At 46.9% G+C, this 27,297-nt stretch overlaps 1 protein-coding gene across 1 annotated transcript in view; it reads left to right on the forward strand.

Moving 5' to 3' along the window:
• Nucleotides 1–21,722: 21,722 nt before the first annotated feature.
• EIF2B5 (eukaryotic translation initiation factor 2B subunit epsilon) overlaps nucleotides 21,723–27,297 on the forward strand; it is a 68,386-nt gene continuing 62,811 nt past the window's right edge. Inside the window, exon 1 of the mRNA XM_068281299.1 lies at nucleotides 21,723–21,894. Coding sequence (XP_068137400.1) covers nucleotides 21,772–21,894 — 123 coding nt within the window. The 5' untranslated portion in view covers nucleotides 21,723–21,771. The remainder of the gene's footprint in view (nucleotides 21,895–27,297) is intronic.

Here is a 27,297-nt window from a genome sequence, read left to right on the forward strand (position 1 = left end):
TATGCAGGGTCAAAAAAACCAATACTGCAAAGTGCTCTCTCGTTGCCTGGGAACCACAGCGGCACCCCGGAGTGGGAGGCTGGGTGGCGCAGTTGCCCCCCCCCCCCAACGTGGCCAGCGCTGGGGAGAGCCGTCCGCACCCACCTCCTAATATTAAAAACAGCCACTTACCTTAACGTCCATTGGGTTCTGCTACATGCGCATTAATTTTCTCATGGAAAGCATTTTGTGCAGTTTGTATCCTTTGGAGGCAGGTGGTGGATGGCTTGCTCCGGTGGTGTGAACCCTGGAGTGAGTGCGCCTGTCCTCCCCCCCCCCCCCTCTGGAGTGCTGTATGTGAGCCAGCCCTGAGCTCAGCGGCGTAGAAATCGCTATAGCAACCATAGCGTTGCTATAGGGCCCGCGGCAACCCTACGTCACAGGGGGCCCGCCGCCCTCAGCTAATAGAGGACTTTTTTTTTTATTATAATAATGCCGGCGCTCCGGCCCGGGCCCCCCCCTCCCTGTCTCACCTCGGGGCCCCCCTCCTCCTAATATGAGCGGCGCGGGAGAGCGGCATATAGAGCAGGCTCCGGCGGGAGGTCCAGCAGGCTCAGACGCTAGAGGTCCAGCTGCCTCCGGGCTACGGCGTCTCCTCTGTATGCTGCTCGAATGCGAGCAGCATACAGAGAGAGGAGACGGCGTAGCCCGGAGGCAGCTGGACCTCTAGCGTCTGAGCCTGCTGGAACTCCCGCCGGAGCCTGCTCTATATGCCGCTCTCCCGCGCCGCTCATAATAGGAGGAGGGGGGCCCCGAGGTAAGGCAGGGAGGGAGGGAGGCCCTACCCCACTAAGCCACTCGTCTGCCCACTCACCCACCCGCCCCGGCTACCTAACTGTCCACCCACCCGCCCCGGCTACCAAACTGTCCACATACCTGGCTACCTAACTGTCCACCCGGCTACCTGGCTACCTAACTATCCACCCACCCGGCTACCTGGCTACCTAACTATCCACCCACCTACCCGACTACCTACCTGTCCACCCACCTGGCTACCTAACTGTCCACCCACCCACCCGGCTACCTGGCTACCTAACTGTCCACCCACCCACCCAGCTACCTGGCTACCTAACTGTCCACCCACCCACCCGGCTACCTGGCTACCTAACTGTTCACCCACCCACCCGGCTACCTGGCTACCTAACTGTCCACATACCTGGCTACCTAACTGTCCACCTACCCGGCTACCTAACTGTCCATCCACCTACCTGGCTACCTAACCGTCCACCCACCTGGCCACCCAGCTACCTGGCTACCTAACTGTCCACTTGACTACCTGGCTACCGAACTGTCCACCCGGCTACCTAACTGTCCACCCACCCGGCTACCTACCCGCCCACCTGGCTACCTAACTGTCCACTCACCCACCCGGCTACCTAACTGTCCACCCACCCGGCTACCTACCCGCCCACCTGGCTACCTAACTGCCTACCCGGCTACCTAACTGCCTACCCTCCCACCCGGCTACCTAACTGACCACCTGGCTACCTATATGCCTTCCCTCCCATCCGTCTACCTATCTGCCTACCCTGCCCGCCCGTCTACCTATCTGCCTACCCTGTGGGGAAATCTGCTGACAATCTGGTTGCAATTTGTGGGGAAATCTGCCACCAATCTCGTTGCAATTTGTGGGGAAATCTGCCACCAATCTCGTTGCAATTTGTGGGGAAATCTGCCACCAATCTCATTGCAATTTGTGGGGAAATCTGCCACCAATCTGGTTACATTTTATTGGGAAATCTGCCCACAATCTGGTTGCAATTTGTGGGGAAATCTGCCAACAATCTGGTTGCATATTGTGGGGAAATCTGGCAACAATCTGGTTGCATATTGTGAGGAAATCTGGCAACAATCTGGTTGCATATTGTGGGGAAATCTGGCAACAATCTGGTTGCATATTGTGGGGAAATCTGCCAACAATCTGGTTGCATATTGGGGAAATCTGCCAACAATCTGGTTGGATATTGTAGGGAAATCTGCCAGCAATCTGGTTGCATTTTGTGGGGAAATCTGCCGACAATCTGGTTGCATATTGTAGGGAAATCTGCCAGCAATCTGGTTGCATATTGTGGGGAAATCTGCCGACAATCTAGGTGCATTTTGTGGGGAAATCTGCCGCCAAACTGGGTGCATTTTGTGGGGAAATCTGCCGACAATCTGGGTGCATATTGTAGGGAAATCTGCCGACAATCTAGGTGCATATTGTGGGGAAATCTGCTGCCAATCTGGGTGCATTTTGTGGGGAAATCAGATTTCTCCACAAAATGTTTGGGTGGGAGGTCTGAGGTCCGTGGGGTTGGAAGGTTGTGGGGGGGGGGGGGGCATAATTTTTTTTTTGCTATGGGGCCCAGTCATTTCTAGCTACGCCCCTGCCTGAGCTCTAAAGCTCGGGGTGACCCATGCTTCTCTCCTTTCTCATGTGGTGCCCCCAAATTAATGCGCATGTAGCAGAACGCAATGGACGTTAAGGTAAGTGCCTGTTTTTAATATTGGGAGGTGGGTGCAGACGGCTCTCCCCGGCGCTGGCCACACTTGGGGGGGGGGGGGGGTCGTCCACGCCACCCAGCCTCCCCCTCCGGGGTGCCGCTGTGGTTTCCAGGCAGTGAGAGAGTCCTGTGGTCCCCCCAGTTGTATAAAAAGGGGGCATTGGGAATCCTCCCCGTGGCGCTCCTGGAGGCCTGGAGCACACCAAAAACTGCTAGCAGATCCGCAAAATGCTAGCAGATTTTGAAACGCTTTTTCTTATTTTTCTGTAGCATTTCACCTAGCATTTTGCGGTTTTGTAAAGCGTTTTTGGTGTAGTAGATTTCATATATTGTTACAGTAAAGCTGTTACTGAACAGCTTCTGTAACAAAAACGCCTGCAAAACCGCTCTGAACTGCCGTTTTTCAGAGCGGTTTGCGTTTTTCCTATACTTTACATTGGAGGCAGAAACGCCTCCGCAATCCAAAAAATGCCTCACCTCGGGAGTATGCGTTTCAGCAAAACGCCTCCCGCTCTGGTGTGCACCAGCCCATTGAAATACATTACCCAAGCGTATCCGCAGCCGCAAGTGGATCGCAAAACGCTGCCGAACCGCTCTGGTGTGCACTAAGCCGGATAGTGCTAATGTAGCATGTAGCAGGGTGACTGCTTTGTGGTATTGGTTTGTGCATGCATTTGCATGAGCATTGCCTCATGAATAGCCAATTAGGCCAGATTTGCAATGTCAGACTTGCTAGGGTAAGGCCTCTTTTCCATGGACTGTGAATAGGCAGTGAAATGGCTCTCAAACTCTCACAACTGCTCACTGTTGCCTGGTAACTGCTCACTGCTGCCTGGTAACTGCTTGCTGCTGCCTGGTAACTGCTTGCTGCTGCCTGGTAACTGCTTGCTGCTGCCTGGTAACTGCTCGCTGCTGCCTGGTAACTGCTTGTTGCTGCCTGGTATCTGCTCACTGCTGCCTGGTAACTGCTTGCTGCTGCCTGATAACTGCTTGTTGCTGCCTGGTATCTGCTCACTGCTGCCTGGTAACTGCTTGCTGCTGCCTGGTAACTGCTTGTTGCTGCCTGGTATCTGCTCACTGCTGCCTGGTAACTGCTTGCTGCTGCCTGGTAATGGTTGTTGCTGCCTGGTATCTGCTCACTGCTGCCTGGTAACTGCTTGCTGAGCACACAGCTCAACAGTCCGTGGAAAAGAGGCCTTAAACTTGGTGTTTGAGCACGCATAAATTTTCTCATGCAAAGTACTTCTTCTTCTTGTTTGAAGGTTGAGGCACTTGGTCTATTATATATATAGATGTTTTCTGTTATGTAGATTTTTTTTAAACATGTTCAATATTTCTATCTGGTTATTTTTGCATCTCATGACACCAAAATATTAAACCTGATCTGCAAGCAAAAATTGTATTTTGTCACTTGAAGGACACCCGAGGCGAAAATAAACTAATGAAATAAACAATTGTATCTATCTTCCTTCTCCTAAAATGACTTTGTAAGATATTCCACAGGTTTATTTTATGTTTAAATCTACTTTTTACGTTTTAACAGTTTTATTGTGTTTCCTCAATGACACATTAATTGAAGTATGCCAGAGCTAAAATCTATGAACTGTTTACCTTTTTTTATCTCTTTCCTGCTCTCAGAAGCCATTTTCTGCTAGTAAAGTGTTTTATAGTTAGAATTTCTTATCAGTGAGAGTCACAATGTAGTCACTTCCTGTCTGAGTCAGGACTGAGTCAGCCACTTACATACCTGATATTTAACTATTTCAGGCAGAGAAAGAAAAAAAAGGAACACAGCATAGTTATTTGTGCCAGGCACTGTACAATACATAACCATGTCTATCTATTCATGTCACATCGGGTATCCTTTAAAGCAAGAACTCAGTTTCATGTACTCTGTATCTATTGAGGAGGATGAGTCTATTGGGATTAAGAGACTGCAACCATGAGGTATCAGCTGTGCTACATTGAAGTGTCTTGTACCCTCCCAGAGAGTATGCTTTAGCACAGTACATCGGTGTCCTAACAAGGTGTGAGTACAGGGACTGCACTAGGCCCTTGGCCTAACACTTTGATACAATGTGCTAATGCACTCATTATCACATTATGCCAATTAGTTGTGAAAAGTCTGGATAAATGTAAGGGATCCAATTATTACTAATTGGAAAAAAACAACAACAACAACCAAATTCATATAATCAAGTAAAGCAGAATACTGTTTTATTGGATTAATTAATAAAAAAGATTAACATTTACAATGTATACATTTCATTTGTTTCCGTCCTTCAGAAGTTCCTAGCTGGGGAGAGTTTTTCTTTATATTTTCCAAACTATCTCCCTAGTCATTTGCCTGACTACCCTGGGTACATTGTCAGGTCTCCTCAACTGCCTGACTGAATTCTTTAAACACAGTGTGATGGGTAGGTTCATGGTCTGAACTCTAAAAAAACAGAAAAGGCGTGTTCTACAAAGAAATTGTTTAACATTGTTTCTTCTATACAGGACTTGAGTGAAACTGTGTTTTTGTGCTCTGCCATACTAACCATACCAGCCCACATAGTACATGATATGGGGTGGGGTTCTCTAAGAGAGTGGAGACAAAACCTCGCCCTCTTCTATAGATCCCTTGTCCATATCATGAACAAAGGTCTCTTTCCCACCTTTTGAGCCCTAGAGGAGGTGGGGTGGATAGGTGCCAGGGGACTTATATTGGAATCTAGGAGCTCCCTTTAACCACTTTCCTACCCTGGGGTTTTCCCCCTTAAAAACCAGAGCAATTTTCTACATTTCACACTCCCCCCATTCATTAGGCAATAACTTTATCACTACATATCACACATAAATGAGCTATACCTTGTTTTTTTCGCCACCAATTATGCTTTCTTTGGGTGGTACTTTTTTCTAAGAAATATATTATTTTGTATGTAATTTAAAGGTAATAAGCAGTAAAAAATGAAAAAAAAAGACAATTTCTCTGTTTTCAGCCATTATATTTTAAAAATAAAAGGTGCTACTGTAAATTAAACCCACACTGTAAAGATCGGTGTAGCAACACAGATGTCTGATTATGTGTGATCTGCAGAATCACCAATAATACAGACACTATACCTAATTATATGGTGATCTGCAGAATCACCAATAATGCAAGTATAGCTAACAGGATAATGCAATAGTGTATAGTGCTTGGTGCAACAGTAAAAGAGTACAATAATTAGGCCTCACCAGAGGAGCTGGTGGGCACTATTAGAACACAGTATCGGATAGATAGAACCTCACCAGAGGAGCTGGTGGGTACTATAGAACACAGTTACTTGACTAGTTAGGCAGAACTTCACCAGAGGAGCTGGTGGGCACTGTTAGAACACATTAACTGACTAGTTTGGCAGAACCTCACCAGAGGAGCTGGTGAGTACTATTAGAACACAGTTACTGACTAGTTTGGCAGAACCTCACCAGAGGAGCTGGTGGGTACTGTTAGAACACAGTAACTGACTAGTTTGGCAGAACCTCACCAGAGGAGCTAGTGGGAACTGTTGGAACACCTCACCAGTGGCAAGGGCCCACTGGTGAGTAGAGAGGTCAGACAGGCTGGGTTCGGCAACTGAGAGACAGATACAGTACCGAATCAGTAAGCAAGAGAGTAGTAAGTATTCAGGCAGTGTTTCAGCAACTAGATCAGATGGGCAGAGGTACAGAATCAATAAGCAAGACCAGAGTCAGAGATAGCCAGAGTCATACACAGAGTATCAAATATACAGTAATAATAATAATCCTAGTCTTGTGTGAAATCCCTCGTTTCCTCCCAGATCAAAGCACACCGGATACTAGTCTAAGGTCTGAGCCCAGCCAATCCCGAGCGGCGGTCGCGTCCTATGACGACACGCGACCCGTGGGTCAGGTGACGCGCCTCCTCGCGGCATAGAGGTCGCCCCACTGAGTGCACGCACACGCTAGGCCGACATGACGAAAAACAGAAAGATCCGTCCTCTGCGAGCTAGACGCCCGAGGTACGGGAGTGTGACTGGACCGAGAGGCAGAGGCAGCTGTGGCGGCGGCACCGTTCGCCGCAGCTGCCCTAGTGATATTTATTACACACACATTTTATTTGCACATTTGTCCTGGTCATTACAAAATTACGATCCTAGTACAATGTATGTCGACAATAAATTATTTGGAAATAAAGTTGCATTTTTTCATTTTTGTCCAATCTTCCCCCCCCCCCCTCTGTATTATTTCCCCCCGCCCCCAGTTAGCCATATGTGCTTCTACATATTGCCCCCTCCCCCATAGTTGGTCAGATGTGCTCCTGTAACTCCCCCACCCCCCCAGCTAGCCAGATGTGCCTTTGTACCCCTCCCAGCCAGATGTGCCTCTTTATCCCCCCAAAGTTGGCTAGATGTGGCTCCTTAGCCCCCCAGCCCCCATGGATAGCCAGGTCTGTGCCCCGTTATCTCCCTCCCCATCATGGATAGCCAGTGTGTGTGCTGCTGCTCCCCGCCCCCCCCCCCCCCAGTAGATCGCTAGGTGGTCTTGCTCCCCCTCCCCCCCCCTTTCACTGCAGAGATGTACAGGGAAGCATTGTAAAGAGAACTCTCTCACCTATTCTTGTTCCTGCGGCGGTCGATCGGGCTCCCATCCATTCAGTACCACTGTCAGCCTCATTATGCCGAATGGATCGGGTCCCGGCTTAATGGCTGTCAGTGGTACTAAATAGAGGGGAGCCCGATCGCCGCCGCAGTAACAAGATTAGGTGAGAGTTCTACTTACTACATAATCCTCCATGCTGCCCGATTGCAGCATGGAAGGGGGGGGGATTGGACACCTGGGAGGGGATCCCTCAATAGTGTAGTTAAAGGGAGGGGTTGATGAGCCCAGGCGCGCTGTGCTCATTTAAAGAGGGCAACTTATATTAACGTCGTGTGGCTTTCAGGAGCCACTTGCAATGACGTGAATATACTTTAGGTAGGATGTTAAGTGGTTAATAAGGGGACACCCAGATGACCGGCTCCTTCTAGGTAAATAGGTATAGAGAGTCACTTTTGACCCTATACCTATTTAATGTTAAAAAATAGAATAATAAACGTTATTAGGTTAAAAAAATTGTTCTTCAGTATTCTTCTGTTTTTCCTCTGTCACTTCTTTTTCCTTCTTTTACTTCTTGCTTCATTTTTCATCTATATATATCTTGATTGAAGAATCTTCTTTGACTGCATCACTTCAGCCCCAGGCTCCCCAGGGCTCATCCAAGGCACGCCACTGCATGCCAAGCTCTCCTGGCACCGTCACTTTGCACTGCCTCGCTGGACCTGCTGTGACCATCGCTGCTGCCCTTCTCTCGCACAAATCTCCCTGGGGATCAGCAGTGCAGTGGTGCTGAAGGACAGCACAGATATTTCACTCCCTATCACTTGGCATACAGGAGCATCACTCCTGTATGACAAATAGCTACTATTCGCCTGAGTTATGCTCTTTCCACTCTGACATCACTCAAGTAAAGCTGGCAATTGATTTTGAAGAAAATGTCAGGTGATAAGAAGCTCACACGCTACAAGTTTCTTATCACCTCAAATTCCATATAAGTTCTAGCTGCGCCTCTTCCATGTCTCCTGGTAACTGCCGTCACACCTCCAAAAGATAAACAGAAGCCTCCAATAGCATAAAGAAATACCCTTTATTTCCAGGTAAAAAAAAATCCACACAGAAATACAAGCAATGTCGATGCACTAGGCTAGGTGCAGTCATGTTCATGTTTAAGAAGGACCTGTACTCATATTGATGATTACCAGGTACAGTTAAAAATGTTGGCTGAAAGATTTGCTGAAAAGGGGCATGAGAGAGAAAATGTGGTAATTTTATCTAGGCACAGTAAACAGTTCCATTTCATGACAGACAGGCTATAAAAGACACTACAGACAGGTGGAGCAAATCTGTAGGTAGCATTGGGGAATATTGAAGAAAGACCCTATTTTGGGGAGACATATTCCTCATGGGTCAAAATGTATACAGCATCCCAGAAAAGGGAATACACCTCTCACCTTTGTAAATATTTTATTTTATCTGTTCATGGGACAACACTGAAGATATGACACTTTGGTACAATGTAGTCAGCTTGTATAGCTTGTATAACATTGTAAATGTTCTGTCCCATCAAAATAACAAAACACACAGTCATTCATGTCTAAATCGCTAGCATCAAAAGTGAGTACATATCTAAGTAAAGAATGTCAAAATTCTGCCCAATTACTGTAGATGGTTATCTTCCCAGAGTTCATGTTAGTTGTTTTACAAGGTCTTAGGTGTGAATGAGGAGCAGGTGTGTTTAATTGGAAGTTCAACACTGCACTTTATGGCAGAGAACTCTCTGAAGATCTTAAGAAACGAATTGTTGCTCTTCATAAAGATGGCCTAGGTTATGAGAAGATTGTCAACACCCTGAAACTGAGCTGCAGCATGGTGGCCAAGACCATACAGCGGTCTAACAAGTCAGAATCAACTCAGAACGGGACTCGACCAAAGAAGTTTAGTGCACATGCTCTGCATCACGTCCAGAGGTTGTCTTTTGGAAATAAACGTTTGAGTCCTGGCAGCATTGCTGCAGAGGTTGAAGGGGTAGGGGGTAAGCCTGTCAATGCGCAGTCTACAAACTGCATACTGCATCAAATTGGTCTGCATGGCTGTTGTCCCAGAAGGAAGATACTTCTAAAGATGATGCACAATAATTCTACATCAGCTGAGAATTATTTGCATCTCACTGACGATCCCTACTGGAGATGAACAAGCAGGCAGTTAAAGTATGTACACAGGTTAGGCTAGTGACATGGTCTGTTTCTATAGAGTGGGGCGGAGGGCAGCGCCGTGCAGAGGGTCCTTAAGTGGGGGGTGCTTAAATTTAAAAAAGGGGCCTGGTAACACGCCTTCCCTCGCATGTCCCCCCCCTCCTCGTTTCTGGCTGGGGGGGGGGTACTGGCTGTCATGTGGGTGCTGAATGCAGATGCTGGATGCCATGTAGGTTCTGGGTGTAAGTGCTGAGTTTCATGTGGGTTCTGGCTATGGTTGGGTATCGAGTGTCATGCGGGTGTTGATTGCAAGTACTTAGTGCCATGTGAGTTCTGGGTGTAAGTGCTGAGTTTCATGTGGGCTCTGGCTATGGTTGGGTATCGAGTGTCATGCGGGTGTTGATTTTAAGTACTTAGTGCCATGTAAAATCTGGGTGCATGTACTGGATGTCATGTGGGTGCTGATTGCATGTACTGGATGTGACATGGGTGCGAATACTTGGCACCATGCTAGGTGCTGGCTATGGGTGGGCTTTGGGCATCACATGGGTTTTGAATGCAGGTAATTTGGGTGTGGGTACGGGTTAAGTGGGTGCTTGGTGCAGTTAGTGGGGGCCATGTAGAAGCTGTGTGCAAGTGTGAGTACTGGGTGCAATGTTAGGCCTGGGTGTAGATACTTGGTGTCATGTGAGTGTGAGTACTGGGTGCCAGCTATGAGGGGAAGGGGTGGCTGATGGGAAAAGTAGAGGTCAGTGTGGGTGCTGCAGGAAGAGGCAGGGCCGTGCAGAGGATCCTCAAGGGGGTGGTGCTCAAATTTGAAATCAATAAATTGTGATAAATTGTGCAGTGTTCTCCCCAGATTTTTTCCCCAGCTGGGTGGCATGAAAAAGTAGCCGGGTAATGTGTATATAATACCCCCTCTCCAGAAAGCATAAAGAAGTCTGGATGTGTGCCATGGGAGATTACTGAGTCTCATATGGTTTTGGACCAAGGATGGGTGCTGGGCACTATTTGGGTGCTGGCCATGGACGGGTACTAGGTGCATAAAATGGCTTTGGAACTTGGTGACGTTGCGAGTACTGTGCCATGTGGGTGTTGATTATGGGGGTATGTGGGTCTTAGGTGCAAATACTGAGTGCCAAGTGGGTACTGGGAGTGAGTACATGGTGACATATGGGTGATGGGTGCTGGCTAGTGGGGTATTTGTTGTCATGTGGGTGCTAAAGGCAGATGCTGGGTGCCATGTGGCTGTTGGTTGCTGGCACAGGGTGTCATATAGATTTTGGCAGTATGGGTGTGTATCAACCATCATGTAGGTGTTGATTGCAGGTACTCAGTCCCTTGTGAGTTCTGGGTGCAAGTACTGGATCTCATATGTGAGTGCTTGGTGTTTGTACTGGGCACCAAGTGGAGGCTTAGTGCAACTGGAACTACTGCAGATGAAGCATGTGGGTGTTGGGTGCAGGTACTGGGTATCACATAGGTGTGAATACTTGGTGCCATGCCTGCACTGGGTGCTAGCTATGGGTGGGCATTGTGTGTTATGTGGGTTCCGAGTGCAGGTCTTTCGGGTGCTAGTACTGGTTATGTGAGTGCAGATAGTGGGTGCCATGGGGAGGCTGTGTGTGCAGGTGTAAGTAGTGAGTGCCATGTTGGGGCTGGGTGCAAGTACTGTGTCATGTGGGTGTGAGTACTGGGTGGCAGCTATAGGGTGAATGGTGCAGGTACTGGGTGTCATGTGGCTGTTTGATGCAAGTACTAAGTGCCATATTGAGGCCGCAAGTGAGTATTGGGTGCAAGGTGCTTGATGCAAGCACTGGGTGTTTGCTATAGTGGGGGTTACTGGTTCAGTGTAATGTGGGTGCTGAATATTGGTGGGATTGTTGTGGGAGCAGGGGGTGGGAGATCACTGTGGGTACTGCTATGAATGGCATAGTTGCTGCTAGGGGAGGTAGAGGTCAGTGTGGTTGCTGTGGAAGGTAGAGGTCAGTGTGGGTGCTGGGGGAAGGGTAGGTCACTGTGGGTGCTGGGGGGGGGGGGAGAGAAGTAACTGTGGGTGCTGTGGAAGGTAGAGGTCAGTATGGGTGCTGGAGGAAAGTGAGGTCACTGTGGGTCCTTTGGGGGAGGTCACTCTGGGTCTTGGGGGAGGTATAGGTCATTATGGGTGCTGGAGGAAGCGGAGGTCACTATGGGTGCTGTTATGAATGGCATAGTTGCTGCTAAGGGAGGTAGAGGTCAGTGTGGATGCTGGGGGAAGGGTAGGTCACTGTGGGTGCTGTGGAAGGAAGAGCTCAGTATGGGTGCTGGAGGAAAGGAAGGTCACTGTGGGTGCTGAGAGAAGTCAGTGTGGTTACTGGAGGAGGGAGTGGATGCTGGGTGTTGGGAGAGGCCACTGTGGGCGCTGGCAATGGGAGAGGTCACTGTAGGTGCTGCTTTTGGGATGGGAGGTCCCTGTGGGTGCTGCAGGGGACAGGATGGTAGCCACTGGGGAGGGAAAGATCACTGTGGGTGCTGGGGGAGGGATAGGTGAGTGTGGGTGCTGAGGTAGGCAGGATCACAGCTAGAGTTGGGGAGGGGGAGGTCACTGTGGGTGCTAGGTGGAGGGAGAGGTCACTGTGGGTGCTGGGGGAGGGAGAGGTCACTGTGGGTGCTAGGTGGAGGGAGAGGTCACTGTGGGTGCTAGATGGAGGGAAAGGTCACTGTGGGTGCTGGGTAAGGGAGAGGTCACTGTGGGTGCTAGGTGGAGGGAGGGGTCACTGTAGGTACTAGGTGGAGGGATTTGTCACTGTGGGTACTGGGGAGGGAGAGGTCAGTATGGGTCCTAGGTGGAGGAAGAAGTCACTGTGGGTGCTATGTGGATGGAGAGGTCACTGTGGGTGCTAGGGAAGGGAGTGGTCACTGTGGGTACTAGGTGGAGGGAGAGGTAACTATGGGTGCTGGGGGAGGTAGAAGTCAGTATGGGTCCTAGGTGAAGGGAGAGGTCAGTATGCCACACTAGGATTCCTGTCTGGGCCTCTTCACTTGAAAGTGTCCCAGGTGGAGCTTCCCTCGGGTGGGCGGGGCTTATCACGGTCAGGGGCGGAGCTTATTTTGCACGGCGAGAGGGGCCTTTTTTGAAGATTTTAAAAAGGGGGGGGGGTGCCTGGGCACCCAGAGCACCCCCCTCTGCACGTGCCTGGCGGAGGGCTGATGGTGCAGAACAATGCCCTTAGCATGCACTCAGCCTCCGCTCATTCCTCGTCATTGCATAAAGGGGGTTTAACCACCCACCATGGCCAAGAACCATCTAGAATGTGTGCAAGACTTTAGTAGATGGACAATAAGATAGAAATAATTGTGAGTTGATGTAAATTGTGCAAATATATGCCACAATTTGCATAAAATGAATGGCTCTGAAACATTTCTATGTTATTGACCATCTTAGTAGTTAGCTAATTATGGAAATTTGGAAATGTTTGGACGGAAGGGGGAAATAGGGCAGTATCTGTAGAAATCTGTGCAATCTAGGGACTATTTTTTCATAAAACTCATGAAAAATATATTTGTCTGTGTGAAGGCTGGGATCCACAAGGGTATTTTTGGCAGTGTTTTGGGATCGGCGACAATTCCCAAAAACACTTTGCCAATGAAAGTGGCTGATGGGGAACCCACTAGTGCGATTGCGATTATAGGTTATCGCAATCGCAGGACATGCAGCATTTTGAGTGCTCAATGCTGTATATAGAAGCACTGCAAAATTGCTTTGAAAACCGATTTTGCAGCGATTTGGGAGGGGGGGGGGGGAGCAATTGTAAATTTAAATAAAGATATTTATATTTACCAGGTGTTCGTATTGCCAGCTTCCGTCCATAGCCCTGACCCCTAGAAGAAGAGGTCACAGTGCAGGTTGTGGCAGGGTCAGACTTGGGGATTCGCATGTGTTTATCTACAATGCAAAAATGCATGTAATGATTTTATATTGAGATTTGCAGACACAATAGTGCAATGAACTTTTTACTGCTGCAGGGAAAAAATATTGCCTCTGTGTAATTCCCTATTGCCGACAGTCCGCAACTGTCAGCTAAGTGTGCCGAGACTGCAAAAAAAATGTTTGTAAAAAAATGCAACAGTTTTCTGCAGACTCAAGTGCGATCCCTGCCTGTATCTTTTTTTGTAATTTTACAGACAAATTGGAGAGGTTTCCTAAAAATGTAGCAGGCCCATCGGAAAGCATTACTTGCATTTTGTTGCGGTTTTGCACTGCAGCAAAACAGCTAGGGTTTGAACAAGTTTAATCATTTGGGGACCGGCCGCCTAACCCCCCTTAAGCACCAGGCGTTTTTGCATGGGGGAGGCGCGTTTGGGGGGTCAAGCAGCCGGATCCCCAGTTCTGTGTGCTGGGCTGTGTGTCCCCATGGTGGCCAGGTGTCCCCCCTGTGCGCAGCAGCCTTCCCTCGCCTTCCAGGCTCCGGCGATGAGCTGTTGTGGACTCCTCTGCTCCGGCCGGCATCTCTGCTCCTATTGCCGCTCAGTTCCGGGTCGCGGCTTGATGGCGTCATCAAGCCAGGACCCGGCGCTGACGTTAGAGGGAGCAGAGAAGCTGGATGGGGAGCGCTGCTCGTCGCCGGAACAGCAGGGAGGTGAGTGGATCCTCCTTTCCCCCCCTACACTGCAGCCGTAACTGGTGATCACTACGATCCTCCGGGCGATCATAGTGATCACGCAGTGATCACGTGATCAGCACGTGATGGTTGCTGATCACTGAGGGGAGATGTCAGCTGTCAGACGACAGCTTAATCTCCCCTCTCATGTGTGCATGATCGTGTCAGGGAGCTGTAATGGCGGGCGGCGTAGATCCTACGCCTCATCAAGCTAGAACAGCCACAAGTAAGTGCGGCGTAGGATCTCATATAGGCGGTCCGGAAAAGGTTAAAGAAAACCTGAGGTGAATTGAAAAAAAAAAGATTCATATATACATTGGACTTCCTCCAGCCTCCTTCGGCCTGATTGCTCCCCCACTGTCCTCTTCCACCTCCTGGATCCTCCGTTATAGCTCCGGTAACTTCGGGAGTCGGGGTTTACTGCGCCAGCGCAGAACATTCCTGGCTGTGGGACCGCGACAAAGGAGCACTGCGCCTGCGCCAACTAGCCGAAGTTTCCAGGAGCTATAACGAAGGATCCAGGAGGTGGAAGAGGATGGCAGGGGAGCGACACATCCAAAGTTTTGCAGGGGGGGGGGGGGGGGGGGGCCAGTGATTTCTAGATACGCCCCTGTGTCATTTATCTCCGGTACACTTTGATGCTAGTGGTGGCAGCTGGATCATACCCAAAGTGTTAAATCTGCACTCTATTGATATGGAGCCCCAAAACAGATTAAGACAGCTGCAGTATCAGAGAGGTGTAATCAGAGTAAGGAAACAGTTTGTTAACCTATTTTGGTTCCTGGACGTAGAAACTACGTCCAGGAACCATGCGCGCTACTGCGCACTCCCGCGGCCGATCGCGCGCGTGCACGCGCACTCCCGGCTGCGGATTCGGTAGCCAAGGAATCAATGTATCGGGCTATGGTGCCCGATCACTGATTCCTCTCCCCCGCTGAAAAAGCGACAGCTTCTCTCGGAAGCTGCGCCTTTTCTGGCCGTTCCCTTCCCGATGAGTCACTCTAAGCGTGAGTTACGCTTAGAGTGACGTCATGTAAACAAACTCATCTTGTGGCCAAAAAGTAAAACTACAACTAAAATTAAAAAAAAGTTAAACATAACACACAATTACATTTTAAAACTATACTTTACATCCCACCCTACCAAAAATACCCAAATAAAATGTTTAATATAAAAAAAAAAACATTACAATAAAAAAAACCAAACATGTAAATATTTACCTAAGGGTCTAAACTTTTTAAATATCAATGTAAAGATGAAATATTTCTATATTTTTTTTATTTTAAACTTGTTAATAGTGATGGATGCAAAACGGAAAAAATGCACCTTTATTTCCAAATAAAATATTGTCGCCATACATTGTGATAGGGACATAATTTTAATGGTGTAATAACCGGGACATATGGGCAAATACAAAACGTGAGTTTTAATTATGGAGGCATGTATTATTTTAAAACTATAATGGCTGAAAACTGAGAAATAATGATTTTTTTCCGTTTTTTTCTTATTCTTCCTGTTAAAATGCATTTACAGTAAAGTGGCTCTTAGCAAAATGTACCCCCCAAAGAAAGCCTAATTGGTGGCGGAAAAAACAAGATATAGATCAGTTCATTGTGATAAGTAGTGATGAAGTTATAGGCTAATGAATGGGAGGTGAACATTTCTCAAGTGAAAACGACGGAACCTGAATGGGTTAAAGAGAACCCGAGGTGGGTTCTAAAAATCCTAATTGCACACAGATGCTGGGTCTGCATATAATACCCAGCCTCTGTTGCTATACAGTCCCCCCACAGGCCCCCCTGCTCTCTGCTGTGACCCCATAAATTGTACGCTGCGCTAAGCGTCACGCAGCGTGTCGATAGCCGGCTGTTTATGTCTGTACTGTCAGTCTCGCGGCTCCCCCGCCTCCTCTATGTCGCCGCTCCCCGCCCGCATCCCTTCCCTCCCCGCTGACTGGAGAGAAGGGACGCAGGCGAGGAGCGGCGACATAGAGGAGGCGGGGGAGCCGCGAGACTGACAGTATAGACATAAACAGCCGGCTATCGACACGCTGCGTAACGCTTAGCACGACACATGATTTATGGGGTCACAGCAGAGCGCAGGGGGGCCTGTATAGCAACAGAGGCTGGGTATTATATGCAGACCCAGCATCTGTGTGCAATTAGGATTTTTAGAACCCACCTCGGGTTGTATTCAATGCACATATAGAGGTATTCATTACCAGCATAGCACCAATGCAACGCTAATAAGATGGATGAAGAAGGGCCCCTCTTGTCCAGGCCAGGGGCCCCGGTGTGGTCACAACTTCTGCATCCCCTATTGCTACACCACTGTGTGAACTAACTCATTTCCTGACAAGAAAAAAAATCAAGGAAAATCGGGGCAACAGACAGGTGATTTGGCTATTATTTTAAAATGCTGAGGAAGCTGTATACGTCGTTTATAGGTGTATACTGATAATACTATAATACCATGGTGTTGTAGTGGTTAGCGCTCTTGCCTTGCAGTGTGGGGTTTAGAGTGACCATACGTCCCGGATTACCCGGGACGTGTCCCGGATTCGGGGTCCGCTGTCCCAGGCAGCATGAGGTCCCGGGAAACGTCCCGCTTTCAGCAGCGAGATGTCCCGGCCTCGGGACTCTGGCCACTCTCTCCTCATGAACTGGCAGCGGCGTCTATAGAAGCCGTGCCAGTTCATTACCTGCAGCCCCGCTCCAGCCTCCTCTTCCATTGTCTGTTCCGACACCGGCAGGCGAGCAGGGCTACGGCAAGATGGCTGCCGGAGCCCTGTACTGGAGACTATTTGTGTCTCCAGTACAGGGCTTCGGGCGCCATCTTGCCGTAGCCCTGTCAGCGCGGGAGAGAAGATCAGCAGCAAGATGGTCCCAGGAGCAGCGCGCCAGAGGCGGGAGACTTATGCCAGGTGAGTAAATGCTTTCTTTTCCAGGTGTAATGTTTGCCCGCATTGGCCTCGATTCATAAAAGTGCTGTCGGGAAGGTAACGTCGAGCGGGGAAACACCGCTGTCGGTATTTCCGCCTTCAGGGTGGTAATTCATAAAAATTTTGCTACTTGTGACAGGCGTGCGGAGATATTCCGCTGTAGGCAGGCGTTAGGCTGTCGGGAGACATGCGGAAACAGGAGAAGCAGGCGGAATCCCTCCGTGCGGTGTTCTCTCTGCAGCTGCTTGGGAGGTCTGTCCCATTCACTGCACTGTATTCCGCACGCTTCTCGCCACATCAGAGGTAGCGGTAATACCCGTCCGCATACCGTTACCTCTAATCTTTATGAATTGACATTTGTTACTTTTGCTATGATAATCACCGCGCAAGGCGGTGATTGATCACTCTGCTCGCGAATGTCGGCTTTTCATGCGGAAAAAGCCTTTATGAATACATATTTTGCTGTGTGGTCGGTAAAGTGAGCGGTTTTCTGCATTTCCGAATGCGGGAATGCTTTATGAATCGAGGCCATTGTGCTTCTTTTCCAGGGGAAATGTTTGCCAGCATTGCGTTTCTTTTCTGGTAAAAATATTTGCCCGCATTGTGTTTCTTTTGCAGGTGAAATGTTTGCCCGCATTGCGTTTCTTTTCCAGGTAAAATGTTTGCCCGCATTGCGTTTCTTTTCCAGGTGAAATGTTTGCCCGCATTGCGTTTCTTTTCCAGGTAAAATGTTTGCCCGCATTGCGTTTCTTTTCCAGGTGAAATGTTTGCCCGCATTGCGTTTCTTTTCTGGTGAAATGTTTGCCCGCATTGCGTTTCTTTTCTGGTGAAATGTTTGCCCGCATTGCGTTTCTTTTCTGGTGAAATGTTTGCCCGCATTGCGTTTCTTTTCTGGTGAAATGTTTGCCCGCATTGCGTTTCTTTTCTGGTGAAATGTTTGCCCGCATTGCGTTTCTTTTCTGGTGAAATGTTTGCCCGCATTGCGTTTCTTTTCTGGTAAAATGTTTGCCTGCATTGCGTTTCTTTTCTGGTGAAATGTTTGCTCGCATTGCGTTTCTTTTCTGGTGAAATGTTTGCCCGCATTGCATTTCTTTTTCAGGTGAAATGTTTGCCCGCATTGCGTTTCTTTTTCAGGTGAAATATTTGCCCGCATTGCGTTTCTTTTTCAGGTGAAATGTTTGCCCGCATTGCGTTTCTTTTCTGGTGAAATGTTTGCCCGCATTGCATTTCTTTTCCAGGTGAAATGTTTGCCCGCATTGCGTTTCTTTTCTGGTGTAATGTTTGCCCGCATTGTGTTTCTTTTCCAGGTGAAATGTTTGCCCGCATTGCGTTTCTTTTTCAGGTGAAATGTTTGCCCGCATTGCGTTTCTTTTCTGGTGAAATGTTTGCCCGCATTGCATTTCTTTTCCAGGTGAAATGTTTGCCCGCATTGCGTTTCTTTTCTGGTGTAATGTTTGCCCGCATTGTGTTTCTTTTCCAGGTGAAATGTTTGCCCGCATTGCGTTTCTTTTCTGGTGAAATGTTTGCCCGCATTGTGTTTCTTTTCCAGGTGAAATGTTTGCCCGCATTGCGTTTCTTTTCCAGGTGAAATGTTTGCCCGCATTGCGTTTCTTTTCCAGGTGAAATGTTTGCCCGCATTGCGTTTCTTTTCTGGTGAAATGTTTGCCCGCATTGCGTTTCTTTTCTGGTGAAATGTTTGCCCGCATTGCGTTTCTTTTCTGGTGAAATGTTTGCTTGCATTGCGTTTCTTTTCTGGTAAAATGTTTGCCCGCATTGCGTTTCTTTTCTGGTGAAATGTTTGCCAGCATTGCGTTTCTTTTCTGGTGAAATGTTTGCCCGCATTGCGTTTCTTTTTCAGGTGAAATGTTTGCTCGCATTGCGTTTCTTTTCTGGTGAAATGTTTGCCCGCATTGCGTTTCTTTTCTGGTGAAATGTTTGCCCGCATTGCGTTTACTTTCTAGTGAAATGTTTGCCCGCATTGCGTTTCTTTTCTGGTAAAATGTTTGCCTGCATTGCGTTTCTTTTCTGGTGAAATGTTTGCTCGCATTGCGTTTCTTTTCTGGTGAAATGTTTGCCCGCATTGCATTTCTTTTTCAGGTGAAATGTTTGCCCGCATTGCGTTTCTTTTTCAGGTGAAATATTTGCCCGCATTGCGTTTCTTTTTCAGGTGAAATGTTTGCCCGCATTGCGTTTCTTTTCTGGTGAAATGTTTGCCCGCATTGCGTTTCTTTTTCAGGTGAAATGTTTGCCCGCATTGCGTTTCTTTTCTGGTGAAATGTTTGCCCGCATTGCATTTCTTTTCCAGGTGAAATGTTTGCCCGCATTGCGTTTCTTTTCTGGTGTAATGTTTGCCCGCATTGGGCTCTATTCTCAATGAGTTTCCGCATGCGGTAAAGTACATGCGGGAAGTTTGCACCCAAAATACCGGCAAGTTGGGATTCTCAAAATGTTCCGCATGTTTTTTCCGCATGCGGAAAAAGTGTGATAAAAGTGCGGGATTCATGCGGTAAAATTTCCGCAAAAGTCGGTATTTTCCGCAATAAAAGATCAATTCTCAAAGATGTTCAGGCGCATCATTTCTTCGTTAATTACCGAATTTTTATCACCTACAAGTAGTAGGTGATATATTCCGCATCCCATTGACTTTAATGAAGTGTGGAGGCTTAAGGGCTGTGCTTGGTGGACTTTAACTTTTTTTTTTTAAACACTTTTTAATGCGACCTTTTTACCGCATGATTCCCGCATGAATAATGCCTGTTTCCGCATCTTTTTTCCCGCATGCGGAAAACATGCGGAAAATGTTAGTGAATGCTGAAAAAATGCGGAGTTTACCGCTGGCGGGAATTTAGCGCTAAAATTTTGCGGTACTTTTGGCTCTTTGAGAATAGAGCCCAATGTGTTTCTTTTCCAGGTGAAATGTTTGCCCGCATTGCGTTTCTTTTTCAGGTGAAATGTTTGCCCGCATTGCGTTTCTTTTCTGGTGAAATGTTTGCCCGCATTGCATTTCTTTTCCAGGTGAAATGTTTGCCCGCATTGCGTTTCTTTTCTGGTGTAATGTTTGCCCGCATTGTGTTTCTTTTCCAGGTGAAATGTTTGCCCGCATTGCGTTTCTTTTCTGGTGAAATGTTTGCCCGCATTGTGGTTCTTTTCCAGGTGAAATGTTTGCCCGCATTGCGTTTCTTTTCCAGGTGAAATGTTTGCCCGCATTGCGTTTCTTTTCCAGGTGAAATGTTTGCCCGCATTGCGTTTCTTTTCTGGTGAAATGTTTGCCCGCATTGCGTTTCTTTTCTGGTGAAATGTTTGCCCGCATTGCGTTTCTTTTCTGGTAAAATGTTTGCCCGCATTGCGTTTCTTTTCTGGTGAAATGTTTGCCAGCATTGCGTTTCTTTTCTGGTGAAATGTTTGCCCGCATTGCGTTTCTTTTTCAGGTGAAATGTTTGCCCGCATTGCGTTTCTTTTCTGGTGAAATGTTTGCCCGCATTGCGTTTCTTTTCTGGTGAAATGTTTGCCCGCATTGCGTTTACTTTCTAGTGAAATGTTTGCCCGCATTGCGTTTCTTTTCTGGGGAAATGTTTGCCCGCATTGCGTTTCTTTTCTGGGGAAATGTTTGCCCGCATTGCGTTCATTTTCTGGTGAAATGTTTGCCCGCATTGCAGTAATTTTCTGGTGAAATGTTTGCCCGCATTGCGTTTATTTTGTACTGACATGTTGCCCGCATTGCGTTTATTTTGTACTGACATGTTTGCCCACATTGCGTTTTTATTTTGTACTGACATGTTGCCCGCATTGCGTTTATTTTGTACTGACATGGTTGCCCGCATTGCGTTTATTTTGTACTGACATGTTTGCCCGCATTGCGTTTATTTGTACTGACATGTTGCCCGCATTGCGTTTATTTTGTACTGACATGTTTGCCCGCATTGCGTTTATTTTGTACTGACATGTTGCCTGCATTGCATTTATTTTATACTGACATGTTGCCCGCACTGCGTTTATTTTGTGCTGACATGTTGCCCATTGCATTTAGTTTCTGGTGTCCGTGGTAACTGTTACTGCATTTATTATTTAATGGTCATAGATGGCTATGTTTGCTGCTTTGTGGTTACGGTATACTATTAGCATCACACAGTTTCTGCACACCCATGACCCATCGTTTGTCCACATCATGGCGTAAACACTGCTTTCTTATGCCTCGCTGTTACATCATTACATTAGATCCGCCCATACAATGTCATGGCCACGCCCATTTTTCGCTGTGACGCGCACGCCCCCCCCCCCCCCCCCCCCCCAGGTTGGACCCACAAAAATCTGGTGTTTGAATCCCAGCCAGATCAACATCTGCAAGGAGTTTGTTAGTTTTCCCAATGTCTGCATGGGTTCCTGTGGGCACTCTGGTTCCCCATCCCAAAAACATAAAGATAAGTTAATTGACTTCCCCCTAATTTGGCCCTAGACTATGACACATGCCACATAATACATAGACATATGACTATGGTAGGGACTAGATTGTGAGCCGCTCTGAGGGACAGTTAGTGACAAGACAATATACTCTATACAGCGCTCTGTAATGTCAGTGCTCTAAAAAAACTGAAATAAATACCACATAAAAGTAAACATAACAAAATGCTTTAGTATGAAAACCGTAGTGCAGTTTTCGTACTAAAACGAAAAAAAAAATATTTTTTATAATTACAATGATCCTTTTATCACGTACGAAAGTATGTACAAATTAAGATTAATCTAGCTTTCTCGACGGAGGTGTAGCAAGATGGCGGTGTTCAGTTCCGCGATGGAAACATCGCATCTGAGTTTGGTGCTTGTGAGACACCGTAGAGGGCGCTCAGTGACAGTGCATACGGTGGCCGGGGCGGCTATCTAGAAGCGCGACAGATATGGCTGCCCGGGTGGGGAAGCGAGGTACGGGGAATGATGAAGAGCTTCCTCCGTTGCAGGCAGTGCTTATAGCGGACAGCTTCAACAGAAGATTTTACCCCATCACTAAGGACCGGCCACGGGTAAGAAAGTTGCCGTTTATGAATCATTAGTGGAGGGTGAAGGCTACCAGATGTGACATGTGTCTGCCTCATGACAACTCTATGAACTCTGCATAGCACAGCTCTCCCAAGAGGTTCGAGAAATCACTTGGACATATTTGGCTAGGCATTAATAAAACAGCGAATAATAACATGCAACGTTTATGTTTTTTTTAAATGTAGTATTTGTGCTGATTAGAGTGTCTTTCAGGATGAACTTTGTAATTTCTATATGGTGCTGTTATTACAATAGACATGGTGGCTCTCAGTTACTTTCGGTTAGGTGAGCTTTTAATTTGACTTTCCTGCAGATATTTGATCCACAGGGGCAAGAATAAACTGGAACTATGCACAGGTTAAAGCGCACCCAAACCAAACATTTTTTTTTAATAAAAAAACTTTAGTTGCACCACTCTGACACATACAAAGATAAATAAACACTCCTTCAAGCCTATGAGCATTTCAGTGCATGCTTTTCACCCTTCTCTTTGCATAACTAGGGTTATACAGGTGGCAGCCATTAGTAATTCCTCCTTTGCCGGACACCTTCTACTCCACCAGTTTGCCGGATTCAGTCCTGGCAATATGAAAGGAAGGGAGGGGTTCTTCCCAATAAATGTAAAATATTTTATATTTGTCATCATGAAGCTGAAAAAGGCTGCTATTTATTATTATAAATTTAGAAAATAGATTTTATTTCTGAAATCTTGTATTTTTAATTTGAGTCCACTTTAATGACATTTGGGAGTGAATTATTAGTGTGTCCCATTGGGCTGTTTCAAAACCTAACATGGACCTTTAAAGAGAATCTGTATTGTTAAAATCGCACAAAAGTAAACATACCAGTGCGTTAGGGGACATCTCCTTTTACCCTCTGTCACAATTTTGCAGCTCCTCGCCGCATTAAAAGTGGTTAAAAACAGTTTTAAAAAGTTGGTTTATAAACAAACAAACAAAATGGCCACCAAAACAGGAAGTAGGTTGATGTACAGTATGTCCACACATAGAAAATACATCCATGCACAAGCAGACTGTATACACTCTTCCTTTTGAATCTCAAGAGATCATTTGTGTGTTTCTTTCCCCCTGCAGTTCTCATGCACTGAAGTTTCAGGCTGCTCATCCTGCAAACAGCTTTGCCCTTGTCTGCAATTCCTCAGTATGTGAAAGCCCAGCCAGCTCAGAGGACGATTTATCCAGCTTGTAAAAGATAAGAGAGAAGCTGCCCTAATCTAAATAATACATAGGCAGTGTGCATAGAGGGGCCTGGGAGGGGGAGTTCATAGCAGAACCACAACACTGAAGAACTTGGCAGCCTTCCAGACACAGGCCGACAAGTCTGACAGGGGAAAGATACATTGATGTATTACAGAGACTGTGCTAGTAGAAAGTGCTGCAGTAAGCCAGAACACATTAGAATAGCTTTTGGAACTTGTAGGATGATAAAAACAAGATGCAATTTTTGTTACGGAGTCTCTTTAACAATGGCTGAGTGCATTGTTCTCCTCCTTACCCTAGCTACTGGAAGCTGCTTCTGTCGGATTGTTGTTGCTCCTCACCTACCCATAGCAACAATGTGTTTTGCTCATCTGTAGTGTAAGGAAGCATCTGCAATGGTACAGGTGTGTACTCGCACACAATTGTTGTCGTACAAAATGATTGGGGCTTTTTAACGCGGGCAACAGTTCCAGCACTTGGTGTGGAACAGACTGTGCAGAGCAAAGTGTATTCTATGTGGAAGCCTGGAAGGAAACAAGGCGATAGTCTAGTTTAGGAGACCCAGCAGGAAACCTCATTGGGAACAGTTAAACAATCACAGCATCCTCTTCAGCAGGAAGCGTTGTAATTGGCTGAATAATGTGGGTGTAGTTTACTACAACCTAGCTGAAATTTAGCAGTTCAAGAGGGTGCTGTCCACCCAATCACATTAGCAAAAATTCCCTGTGAGATTTCCTGTTGGGCCCCCTAAACTGCATACATTTGAAACCAGCGCCGGTAGACTTGGGCGCAGGATACAGCTGGTATATGGCTGATCCTGCTTCTGCACAAGTCCCGGCCGTGTTAATTACTATTCCCTCTCCAGGCCGCCATGGATAGTGGGGGAATTATATAATTCGGCTTCCAGCGATTGCTGGAGGCCGCATTATTGTGTTTTTTAAGCAACTTCGGCTCCGTCTTTTGACAGCGCCGACGTTACTCACTGAGCGCTGTGTGATGTGATTCCTATTATAGCCTATGGTTGCACCGGCTGCGCCCAAATCTAGCAGTACTAAAAAGCACTGTTCCGCCCTAAATTAGACTAGCAGCAGAAACGATACACTCGAGGGCTGCTTTCCTGAGCCTTCTGAATCCTTTTTTTTTTTTTGCTCTCTTTAAGGATCTTATTCAGTCACTGCTAATTACAGTAAATGTAGAGCAAAATAAAACAAATAAGTGAAATTTCACATCTTTAGTGCTGAAGAGACAGTGAGAGAGCAGCACACTCAAAGTGATTTATGACACAGTACCAACTGAGGAGAATTTAGTTGTCTGTGCAGGATTAAGGTAACCGTAACATGATTCCAGACATTTTTCCTATCCATAAATCATTTACATGTATTATTTAATAAAATTATCTTTTAGGGGACAAGTTCCCTTAAAGGGGAACTGAAGAGAGAGGTATATAGAGGCTGTCATGTTTATTTCCTTTTAATCAATACCAGTTGCCTGGCAGCCCTGCTGGTCTATTTCTCTGCAGTAGTATCTGATGAAAACCAGAAACAAGCATGCAGCTAGTCTTGTCAGATCAGACTTATAAGTCTGAACCACTGAAACACCTGATCTGCTGCATGCTTGTTCAGGGGCTACGGCTAATAGTATTAGAGGCAGAGGATCAGCAGGGCTGCCAGGCAACTGGTGTTGTCTAAAAGGAAATAAACATGACAGCCTCCATATACCTCTCTCTTCAGTTCCCCTTTAAAGGGACTCCGAGCTCAGAAAAAAAAGGAAAGTTGTACTCACCAGGGGCTTTCTCCAGCCCAGTGCTGGTCGGGAGGTCCCACGCCGGCGTCCTGGCTCCTCTCCTTTTCCCCGCTCCGGAATGGCTGGCAGGCCGCAGCCTGGGCGACACTCTCCCGAGTGTCGGGCTGCTTCTTCCGCATATGACGCGGATTACGTCACACGCCGGCCGCCTCGCGTCATCACGGCGGCCGGCGTGAAAGTACTGCGCATGCGCGAACAAAGCGCGCATGCGCAGTACTTTCACGCCGGCCGCCGTGATGACGCGAGGCGGCCGGCTTGTGACGTAATCCGCGTCATATGTGGAAGAAGCAGCCCGACACTCGGGAGAGTGTCGCCCGGGCTGCGGCCTGCCAGCCATTCCGGAGCGGGGAGAAGGAGAGGAGCCAGGACGCCGGCGTGGGACCTCCCGACCAGCACTGGGCTGGAGAAAGCCCCTGGTGAGTACAACTTTCCTTTTTTTTTCTGAGCTCGGAGTCCCTTTAAAGCAGTAGGATCAGCCATACTATTCCAGGGAAAAAAAACACATATAGAAGTAGATAAATACTTGATCTACTTACATAACACATGTATTATACTGTCCACATTTTGATTTCAGTGAATGTTATATAGTAAATGACGAGAATTCTGTTCCTGGTGGGGGCCATGTCTTTTGCCCACAGTAAAGGCTAACTCATGATGTCATTTCTGCCTTTTACTTTTTTCCTTGTCTCCTCCAATCACTGAGTCACCTCAGCCTTGCTTGTAAACACAAGTGAGTAAGGGATCAGGTTTCAGATAAGCAGCAGACAGGGAAATAAAGGGAAGAGGAGGAATATATTATAGATAAAAATAACCCCCAGCATGCAATTCTTTGGCACCGACTACTAAAGAGCCAGTGCTCCTTAAGTATCAGATAACTCAAAATCATAACAGCAGACAATTTTTTGAAAGTTTTGAATGCAGGATTAGCATCTTTATCACTTAATACACTCAGACCAGTTGCTGTTGAAATTTGATTTTTATGGTGACGATACCGCTTGAATGGGAACCTGAGGTGCGAGGGATACGGAGGCTAACATGTTTATTTCCTTGTAAATAATGCTCATTGCCTGGCTGTCCTACTGAACCTCTGTATCTAATACTTAAAGCCATAGATCCCGAACAAGCATGCAGATCAGATGTCTATGATAAATCTGACAAGGTTAGCTGCATGCTTGTGTCAGGTGTGTTTTTTAGACCCTACTGACCAGAAAAATCAGCAGCACTGCCAGGCAACTGGTATTCAAAAGGGAAAAAAATGCAAATTACATAGGTCTCGACTCGAGTTCCTTTTTTAAAGGGAACCTGATGTGAACTGGCTATAGAAGGTGCCATATTTATTTCAGTTTAAACAGTACTAGTTGCCTGGCAGTCCTGCTAATCTTTTGGCATTAATGGTGTCTGAATTGCACACCTGAAACAAGCATGTGACTGATCCAGTCTGACTTCAGTCAGAAACATCTGATCTGCATGCTTGTTCAGGATCTATGGTTATAAATATTAGAGCCGCAGGGCCAGCCAGGTAATTTGCATTGTTTAAAAGGAAACAAATGTCAGCCTTCATTTCCCTCTCACTTCTAGCAGGTGTTCTGGTGTCTCCCCAACATCGCATCAAAATCCAGCACACCAGGGGCTTGATTCACTAAACCGTGATAATATCACGGCCGTTAGCGCATTATCGTGAATTATCGAGCACAATTGTGGCTTTTTGTATGAAAACGATATTATTTTCACGTGAAAATTTGTGATTGCAAGCGATAATTCGCGATCGCACGAAAACAGTCATGATATTATCCCGGTTTAGTGAATCAAGCCCCAAATGTTTAGCAACAGCCATACCTGACTGTACTTTTCTTCTCCATACCCTGGAAGCTCCATATTCCATTCCTCCCCCTGAACATTCAACCAAAGAAAGGATCAAACTCGATCCTGACAGGCAACATTTAATATGTGTATGGTGCTTGAAGAAAAAGTGACACCCATGCTAACCTAGAAATAAAAAACACATATATACGTAGATAAATACTAGTTCTACTTACATAACAGATGCATTGCACTGTCCACGTTATGATTCCTGTGAATTTTATAAAGGAGAAGCAGAGAATACTATTCTAGGCCGTTTCCATCTTTGTTAGCTTTAAATGAAGCTAATCCTGATATTGTTTCCTCCCTCACTTTTTTTTTTTCCCCTCTTGCTAATTATTACTTGGGATGTCGCTTAGCATCCAAGGTCATGCACCCAAAATAATCACCAGGACAAGTGTGCCTCTCTGCATCTTCTCTACCTATCTTGCTAATTATGTATTTGTTACCCACCCTCCTCCCAGAGTCTTCAGACACTCCCACTGAGGTCTATACTAGGAAGTG

The sequence above is a fragment of the Hyperolius riggenbachi genome, chromosome 4 (genome assembly GCF_040937935.1).
Source record: "Hyperolius riggenbachi isolate aHypRig1 chromosome 4, aHypRig1.pri, whole genome shotgun sequence".
Taxonomy (NCBI): domain Eukaryota; kingdom Metazoa; phylum Chordata; class Amphibia; order Anura; family Hyperoliidae; genus Hyperolius; species Hyperolius riggenbachi.